A 9847-nucleotide genomic window follows, 5' to 3' on the forward strand; every position below is an offset into this window, starting at 1 on the left:
TTCTCCCTTATACACCAAAATATTTATAGCAACACTATTTGTGAAACCAAAGAATTGGAAACAAAGTAAAGGCTCATTGATGGGTAATGAATGGCTAAACAAACTGTAGAACATAAAAGTAATAAAATATTATTACTAAGCTGTAAGAAAGTGTTCATATAAGTAATACAAAGAAGTATGGAAAGTCTTGTATGAACTGACTCAGAGTGAAGTTACCAAAAGCAGGGGAAAATCCACAATGATCACAATAATGTCAATGTGGAGAACAACAACAAAATAACTGAAATGTAGTACTATGAAATTATAATGACCAAACTTGGCCCCAAATAAGAGACATGAAAATAAATCTTCCCTCACTTCTTTGTAGAGGTGGAAGACCAATGATGGGGGGACACAGCAAAACAATGCATATAACATCAAACTTTTTAATTTTTCTGAACTTTTTTTTCTTCTTCCTTTAAAATTCTTTATAATAACATATAATTTGCTAAGAGGGATTTGGAGGAAGAGATTTAGTGAGAAATGTTGATTTAGAGCTGTAAGAGACCTTTGAAAACATGAAATCCAATACTCTCATTTTACAAATGAAGAGAATGAAGAACCAAAAGATTGAGTGATTTACCCAAGGTTACACAGTTAATAAGTTTCTGAGACAGGATTTGAATCCTGGACTTCCTACAATCTATCCACTACTCTGAGTTCTTAAAACATGAAGAAACAGCATGTCTTGGAATTATTTCACATAATAGAAAAAATTTTACATACTTAGGTAAATGCTAATAATGTATTTAGTAAATTATACATGGAATCCCTGTCTGTGGTTTCATACCATTCTTTATCCCTAAGATTAGAGTTATAAAAATGAATCAAGGGAATTAAAAAAAAATAATTATGAGATATTCTAAGGCATCATAAAACAGTGCCAAAGTTTAATAAAAATGCTGAGATTTGTGTGTGTTTACCTAGGAGCACTAAATGCAGAATGACTTGATTATAATGTCTCTTCCCTGTAACTGAATTGGATATGAGACAAATGACAGATTCTGAAGATTTTAAAACAGGTATTGCTGATGACATAAATTAATAAGCTAGTATATTATCATGAAACCAGTTTAAGTTTTTACAAAATATTCAGAGTTTAATCTGTTTAAAAGATTCTAAGTTTTGAAAAACTTATCATTTCTAGCTGCAACAGTTGGGAAAGCAAAGTAGTACCGTGTGCAAAACAAGCTATACTTAATTCTAACTAAGGAGGCTAAAATGTCAGTTTGCTCAATATTGACTTACTTAAAAGGAGAGCAAGGACTTCTATCTCTCTAGTGGGGAAAAAAACCCAGACAAGGAGGCTTCCATGCTTTTCGATGGCAAGAGGAGTAAAGGAATAGCGATGTCGAAAAGCAAAGTAGTAAGGGAGTGAAGACCTTCCTATGATTTAGATCTGTTTCACAAGAAACACTGACTATACCAATTGTTAGGTAAACACACAGGAGGGCTGCTAGAAGGTGTTCTAGCACTAACACAGGTTCACTTTTGATCCAGGGAAACAGGAAGACAGGAACAGAATCATAATAACAAGGGTTAAATAAGGTTAGTCTACTCAAAGGAAGTTGCTGATAATGGGAACACCAACTCCTACAGCATTCCCTAATCACCCTTCTCTCAGGGGCTGGGGGGAGCTGGGGGCCTATGTCTTGATGGGGCCAGTAGAGTCAGGCACAGCATTCCAGTTTGTGCACTCCCCTAAATCCCCCAACACTCAATGCGAGCCAACTGAGGCAAGTACATGCATTCCTTTATGCATTACCCAAATCTCAAATCCCTGTGGGTTCCCCACTTACTAATTAGTACCCATTTGCTTTATAGGGCAACAGACAAAGAAGGCATATTGCCAGCAAAAGCCTCACAGGTTAACTTTAGCAATATTGTCATTTGGCACAAGTGTAGCAAAAATCACTTTATGTCATCCCCATATCTCACTAAGTAGTTGCAGTAGGAATGTTTACAAGTCATAAGCCTGGGAAATACTATCTATCACCTAGAAACAAGATATTGTTATGGTCATGGCACCTGGGAACTAAACCGTTAAAAGGGATAACAAAATCCTCCTTATTTACAAGGTCTAACATCCTAGCTAAGGAAGGTAACTACCAGGGGGAAGAGCCAAGATAGCAGAGTAGAAACAGGACCTCTGAGCAGCTCCAGCTCCCACCACCTCCAATACATGTAAAAAAAATGACTCTAAACAAATTTCAGAGCTTCAGAAGCCACAAAGTGACAGAGAAAAACAAATCTCACACTGAAGGCAGCCCAGCAGGCTGACAAGAAGGTTCTATCTCACAGAGCTGGGAGCCAAGCACAGGCTGGTGTGAGCCGCCAGGGTGGCCCCAAATAGCTGCTGCCAGAGCAGACTTCAGGAGAGTGAATCAGCAGCAGCTGTGGTGGTTTCCAGACTTCTTAACCCATAAACACCAAAAAGAAAGTAAAAGGTCAGTCAGAACTCTGTCTGAACTGGGTGAAAAAGAGCATGGTCTGGCCCCTGCCCTCAGGGCAAGAAGAGGTAGAGTTGCTATAGTTGCTGCCATGTGGCTCATTCCAGAGCTCCTGGCCTGCAGAACATAGGGGGACCAAGCAACCATTCAGAGGGTAATTACTCTTGCTTTAACCTTCTTGGATCTGGATTGCAGTCTTGGGTGGTGGTCCTGGGGTGTGTAGCCAGTGGAGCAGAGCTCATGGGAGCTGTAAAGAGCATGCCCGCCTAAGCTCTTACAGCTGCAAAAACCCCAGTGATTTACTACATAGCTTTCTGCAATCTGGAAGCAGAGTTCTACCATGGCAAAGAGCTCAAAACTCAAGTAATTTGGGGTGGACAGGTAGCACAGCAAGTAAGAGCACCGGCTACAGTGTCAGGCTGACCTGGGGATCAAATCTGGGCTCAGACACTTAGCACCCACCCAGAAACACCTGGCCGTATAACCTTGAACAAGTTACTTAACCCCAATTGCTTAGGGGAGGCCAGGTGGCTCAGCGAGTAAGAGCACCGGCTCCAGTGTCAGGATGACCTGGGGATCAAATCCGGGCTCAGAGACTTAGCACCACACCCAGAAATAACTGGCCTTGAGCAAGTTACTTAACCCCTATTGATTAAAAAAAAAAAAAAACCTCAAGTAATTTGCTCGCAATATGAGCAAGCAGAGGAAGCACAAACAGACCATAGAATCCTTTTTTTGGGACAAAAGGGATCAAAGCATGGAACAGGAAGAAGACAATAAAGTCAGAACTCCTGCATCAAAAGCTTCCAAGAAAAATATGAACTGATTACAGGCCATGAAGGAGCTCAAGAAGGATTTCAAAAATCAAGTAAGAGAAGTAGAGGAAAAATTGAGAAGAGAAATGAGAATGATGCAAGAAAATCAAGAAAAGCAAGTCAACAGCCTTCTAAAGGAGACCCAAAAAAAAACACCTTAAAAAATAGTCTAAGGGTGGCCAGGTGGCTCAGCGAGTAAGAGGATAGAATCCGGGGTCAGATACTTAGCACCACACCCAGAAATAACTGGCTGTGTAAGCTTGAGCAAATTACTTAACCCCAATTGCTTAAAAAAAATAGTCTAACCCAAATGGCAAAAGAGGCCCAAAAACCCAATGAGGGGAAAAATGCCTTAAAAAGCCAAATTTTCCAGATGGAAAAGGAATTTCAGAAACTCACTGAAGAGAATAATGCCTTCAAAATTAGATTGGAGCAAATGGAAGCTAATGACTTTATGAGAAATCAAGATATTATAAAACAGATCCAAACAAATGAAAGAATAGAAGGCAATGTTAAATATCTCATTGGAAAAACCACTGACCTGGAAAATAGATCCAGGAAAGGTAATTTAAAAATTATTGGACTACCTGAAAGCCATGATCAAAAATAGAGCATAGATAACATCTTTCAAGAAATTATCAAGCAAAATTGCCCTAATATTATAGAACCAGAGGGAAAAACAGAAATTAAAAGAATTCACCAATCACCTCTTGAAAAAGATCCCAAATTCCAGAGTTCCCAGGTCAAGAAGAAAATACTGCAAGCAGTCAGGAAGAAACTATTTGAGTATTGGGGAAACACAATCAGGATAACACAACACCTAGCAGCTTCTTCATTAAGGGATCAAAGGGCTTCGAATATGATATTCCAGAGGTCAAAGGAGCTAGAACTAAATCCAAGAATCACCTACCCAGCAAAACTGAGCATACTGCTTCAGAGAAAAATATGGTCATTCAATGAAATAGAGTATTTTCAAGCATTCTTAGTGAAAAAAACAGAACTGAACAGAAAATTTGACTTTCAAATTCAAGAAGCAAGAGAAGCATGAGAAGGTAAACAGGAAAAAGAAATCATAAGGAACTTATTAAAGTTGAACTATTTACATTCCTACATAGAAAATGACAATTGTAACTCATAAGACTTTTCTCAGTATGAGGATAGTTGAAGGGAATATATGTATGTATAGGAGGGTGTACAAATATATATGTGAGTGTTTGCATATGTATATACATGTATACATAGACAGAGGGCACAGAATGAGTTGAATATGAAGTGATAATATAAAAAAAATAAAATTAAGATGTGAGAGGAAAATATTGGGAGGAGAAAGGGAGAGATAGATTAGGGTAAATTATCTCATATAAAAGAGGCAAGAGAAATCTGTTACAATGGAGGTGAAGAGCAGGAAGGTGAAAGAAAATGGGTCAACCTTACTCTCATTGAATTTGTATTAAGGAGGGAATAATATACACACTCAATTGGGTATCTTAGCCTACAGGAATATAGGGGGGAAGGGGATAAGAGGGGGATGATAGAAGGGAGGGCAGATTGGGGGAGAGGGTAGGGAGAAGTAAACACTTTTGAAAAGGGAAAAGGTCAAAGGAGAAAATAGAATAAGTGGGGGGCGGGATAGGATGGAGGGAATTATAGTTAGTCTTTCACAATATAACTACCATGGAAGTGTTTTGCATAACTACAAATGCACAACTTATATTGAATTGTGTATCTTCCCAGTGGGCATAGGTGAGGAGGGAAGAAGGGAAAAAATCTGGAACTCAAAGTTTTAAAAACAAATGTTTAAAAAAATACTTTTTTTTTTACATGCAACTGGGAAATAAGATATACAGGCACTGGGGTATAGAAATCCACCTTGCCTTACTAGAAAGTTGGGAGGGAGGGGAGGATGAGGGAAGATATAGAGGATATAAGAGAGAACAGATTGGGGGAAGAGGTATTTAGTAGGCTTGCTATTTTGAGGTGGGAGATAGGGGAAAGATGGGGAGAAAAATTCGTAACTCAAAATCTTGTGGAAATGAATGTTGAAAAATTAAATAAATAAATTGAAAAAAAAAAAGAAAATGAAGGATGAACAACAACAACAAATAAAGGAAGGTAACTACCACTGACTAGATCAGAGAAAAAGCATAATAGACCTTTAAGAAATAAACCCAGAGATTGAAGATAAAGTACTGGAAAAGATTTGATTCCAATCTAAGATTAAAAGTGGATTGACAAAAGTAGTGATAAGTTTTAAAAAATCCAAATTGTCCTTGAGGCACTTACATATCTAAAAATTCTCTGTAAAATCAAAACAACTCTTAGGTGCCACATCTTACCTGTCAGATTGACTAACATGACAAAACAGAAAAATTATAAATACTGGAGAAGATGTGGGAAAATTGGAACACTAATGCATTGTTGGTGGAGTTGTGAACTGATCCAACCATACTGGAGAACAATTTGGAACTATGCCCAAAGGGCTATAAAAATATGCATACCCTTTGACGCAGCAATACCACTTCTAGGGCCATATCCCAAAGAGATAATACAAGTGAGAAAAGGACCCATATGTACAAAGATATTTATAGCAGCTCTTTTTGTGGTGGCAAAGAATTGGAAATCAAGGGGATGCCCATCAATTGTGGAATGGCTAAATAAGTTGTGGTATATGAATGTAATGGAATGCTATTGTGCTATAAGAAATGAGGAGCAGGGGCGGCCAGGTAGCACAGCGAGTAAGAGCACTGGCTCCAGTGTCAGGATTGACCTGGAGATCGAATCCCGGGCTCAGACACTCAGCACCACACCCAGAAATAACTGGCCATGTAACCTTGAGCAAGTTACTTAACCCCGATTGCTAAAAAAAAAAAAAAAAAGAAATGAGGAGCAGACGTACTTCATGATAACCTGGAGAGACTTACATAAACTGATGCTGGGTGAGGGGAGCAGAACCAGGAGAACATTGTACACAATCACAGACACATAGTATCTGTGACGACTGACTTTGATAGACTGGGCTCCACTCAGCAATGCAAAGCTATAGGACAACTCCAAAGGACTCATGATGGAAAAGGCTATCCACATCCAGAGAAAGAATTATGGAGTCTGAATGTAGATTGAAGCAAACTACTTGCTCTCTCTCTTTTTCGTTTTGTTTTGTTTCTTCTTTCTCGTTATTCATTCTATTAGTTATAATTTCTCTTTACAACTTGACTAATGTTTAATGTGAAGACATATGTAGAACCTATATTGGATTGCATGCTGCCATGGAGGGTGTGTGTGTGGGGTGGGGGGATTTGGAACTCTCAAAAACTTGTGGAACTGAATGTTGTAAACTAATAGTAAATGAATATATATATATATATATATATATATATATATATATATAATTTTCTGTAAAACAATTAAATGTTTGTATATCTGATTTTTAAGTTCAATTAAGAAAGATATTACTGACATCAAAAATGAGTCAAGTGGACTCATGAAAAAAAGTTACTCCATGTAAACCCATAAAAAAAAAATTTGTCTATGTAGCCATGGTACCTGAGTGCCACCTGGTGGCAGTGTACCTAAAAGTTACAGATTTAGCTTGAGCAGAAAACTTGTCAAAATAGAAACCATAAAATCAAAATCATGAAATGACAGCAAATGTCAGTTGTGATCATCAATTATAATACGTAAGCCCCTATTCATATTTAATAATACAATTTTCTACAGAGTAAAGAAACATTATTAAATATTCTACTTACCATTTTCAACATGGGCAAGTCTATGCATGAGAGGTAGCCAGACAAGGCACTGGGGAGGAGGATCAGCCATCAGTGTGTCTAAAAACATATTTAGCATTATCTTTTTCTGTAAATAGAACAGAAAACAATTTCTTTAACAAAACAGTATTTTTTTCTTTCTGAAATATCTCTCCAATACAATGTTTTAATCTAATTTAATAAACATTTACTAAAAACCTACTGTTTGCAAGGTACTAGGCTTTCAAGATTTAAATTCTTTTCCAGAATAATTCAAATCTTTACTACATTTGAAATTACAATAACAAAACCAAAATATAACCATACATATATATGGTATATGCCTATATGTAGGTATGTATGTATATGTATATAGGTGTATATATACATATAACCCACTTGTTTGTATAAATTATTGAAATGATTACCCATTTGCACCCTCTAAGAATGGTCTCAACAGCACTGCTGGGAATGTGTGCTGAAAGTACACTCATTGCTCAAATATAAGGAAATAGCCCAATGAATATAGTTGTAGGAGGGAAAGGGGGGGGGGGTACCTGGTCAGATATAAATTGTATCTGTTGTAATAAACATGTTAAAACAGAAAAAGTGTGTAAATATGTATGTATATATGTGTGTGTCACGTGATCCTAACAATTCTATAATAAAAGATCACACATTTTCATCCTGCATTTTGTAGAAAAGTCATACAAAGGAAATAAATGCAAGTTAGAGACAGAATAACAAAACATTAGAAAATATAAGCTCGTTATGAGTCAAAATTATTTTATTCTTTGTACTTATATCTCCAGTACCTAGTAGAATGCTTCACATATAATTGGTGCTTAATATATTGTAACTTCTCCCACTGAGCGATTCTTGATTGATTGAATTACAACACAGGCTTCCTGCCTCTAGTTTAGTTCTTTCTGTTAGCCACCATGGCTTTATATCCTAGCAGCACATGGGCTTACTCTCAGATATGAGAAGGTTCTCTCCTCAATCCCACAAGTCACTGGGTTTGGAAACACTTTGCCTGTCCCAATAGTATGCAGAGACCTCTCTGAGGTAGGAGCTCTGAAAGGAGACTGGAGACACCAGCATGGAGGTGAAGGAAGAAACAAGGAGAGGCAAACTAGAAATAAGATACAAAATGAAAGCTGGGTACTCCAAGGATTCTCTCAGTGACTAGGTTGACTTATGATACTTTAGAAGTGATGGGAGAAGTTACAAATGTAGTGAGCTGATGATTGGTTGCATATAATGTATATGTTGTATATAACTTATGCTTGATTTATACAGTGCTTCTATACTATATTATTCAACTTTGCTATATGTGCGTGAATTATATTTCTGCATGTGACCTAATATCTGATTATTCTCTGCAACTCTGATATGATGATGCATGTTAATGTATTATATAAGGTCTATATGCTATCTAAATTGAACTACATATGGATGTTATATGTTAGTTTATGAATGCTTACTATATAAAGCCATAGACAGTCCAGGGTATCCCATGTAATTTATAGGAATTGTAAATGTTTTACATAAGGGAGAAGAAAGTTAAGATGGTCTTTAGTCAAGTCCTAGGGATCAGAGTCTGCCCGTCCAAGATAATTTCACAGGAATACTCCCTGATAGAGTTTTTTTCTTTAAAAAAAAGAAATCATTGTTACATTTTTTAACGTCATCTTCATTTTCATGAGTGTGTGTGTGTGTGTGTGTGTGTGTGTGTGTGTAGTTGTTCAGCCATTTCAGTTATGTCTGACTATGACTACATTTGGGGTTTTCTTAGGAGAAATACTGGAGTGGTTTGCTATTTTCTTCTCCAGCTCATTTTACAGTTGAGAAACAAAACCAAAAAGAGTTAAAGTACTTGCACAGGGTCACACAGCTAGTAAGTGTCTGAGGTCAGATTTGAACTCAGGAAAATGAATCTTCCTGACTCCAAGAACTATACTCTATCCACTGCACCACCTAGCAGAGAGGGTGTGTGTGTGTGTGTGTCTGTCTGTCTGTGTGTGTCTATGTCTGTATTTGTAGTGTGTTGACCTCTACACCTCCCCTTCCCTAGAGAGCCATGACTCATAATAAATTTTTTTTAATTTAAGAGAAAAAAAAGTTAAACAAAACTGACACATCAACTGAATCTAACAGTATGTACAATGCTCCAAACCCATCATCTCCCACTTTAGCAAAGGAGAAATAGAAAAGTATTTTCTCCTCTCTTCTTTTAGGGCAAGTTTGAATATTATAAATTCAAAGCATTCAGTTACTTCTTTTTATTAATGTTCTTTCCTTTTTCCTTTTTTTTTTTTTTTTTGCTTTTTGGAGGGCAATTGGGGTTAAGTGATTTCCCCAAGGTCACATGGCTAGTTTTTGTGTTAAGTGTCTGAAGTCACATTTGAACTCAGGTCCTCCTCACTCCAGGGCTAGTGCTCTATTCACTGCGCCACTTAGCTGCCCCACTACTGTTCTTTCCACTTACACCATGGTGACATTGTACACACAGTTTTCATGGCTCTGTCTCACGTGGCCTTTTTTCTTACAACTCTTTAGGTTTCTCTGGAGTCTTCATGTACACCATTTTTTACTGCGCAATAATATTCCATTAAATTCAAGTAGGAAACTTTGTTGATACATTTTCCAATAAATGGACATCTTATTTTGTGTCACATTTTTTTTTACTACAAAAAGTGGCTCTACACACTGGCCCTGGCAAGTCACTTAAGCCCAATTGCCCTGCCTTCCCCCTCGAAAAAGCAAAAAAAAAAAAAAAAAAAAAAAAAAAAAA

The 9847-nt window shown here is 37.1% G+C and overlaps 1 protein-coding gene across 11 annotated transcripts in view; it reads right to left on the reverse strand.

Moving 5' to 3' along the window:
• The window catches only part of DTNB (dystrobrevin beta), a 375244-nt gene that overhangs the window by 245162 nt on the left and 120235 nt on the right, over positions 1-9847 (reverse strand). For all 11 annotated transcript variants that reach the window (XM_069071996.1, XM_069072001.1, XM_069071997.1 and 8 more), the window contains one exon: positions 7054-7159. In XM_069071996.1, the coding sequence (XP_068928097.1) occupies positions 7054-7159 (106 nt within the window). The remainder of the gene's footprint in view (positions 1-7053; positions 7160-9847) is intronic.

Source organism: Petaurus breviceps, unplaced genomic scaffold (genome assembly GCF_028583685.1).
Source record: "Petaurus breviceps papuanus isolate PSGF00001 unplaced genomic scaffold, PetGlider_PUasm1.0 90845, whole genome shotgun sequence".
Lineage (NCBI taxonomy): Eukaryota > Metazoa > Chordata > Mammalia > Diprotodontia > Petauridae > Petaurus > Petaurus breviceps.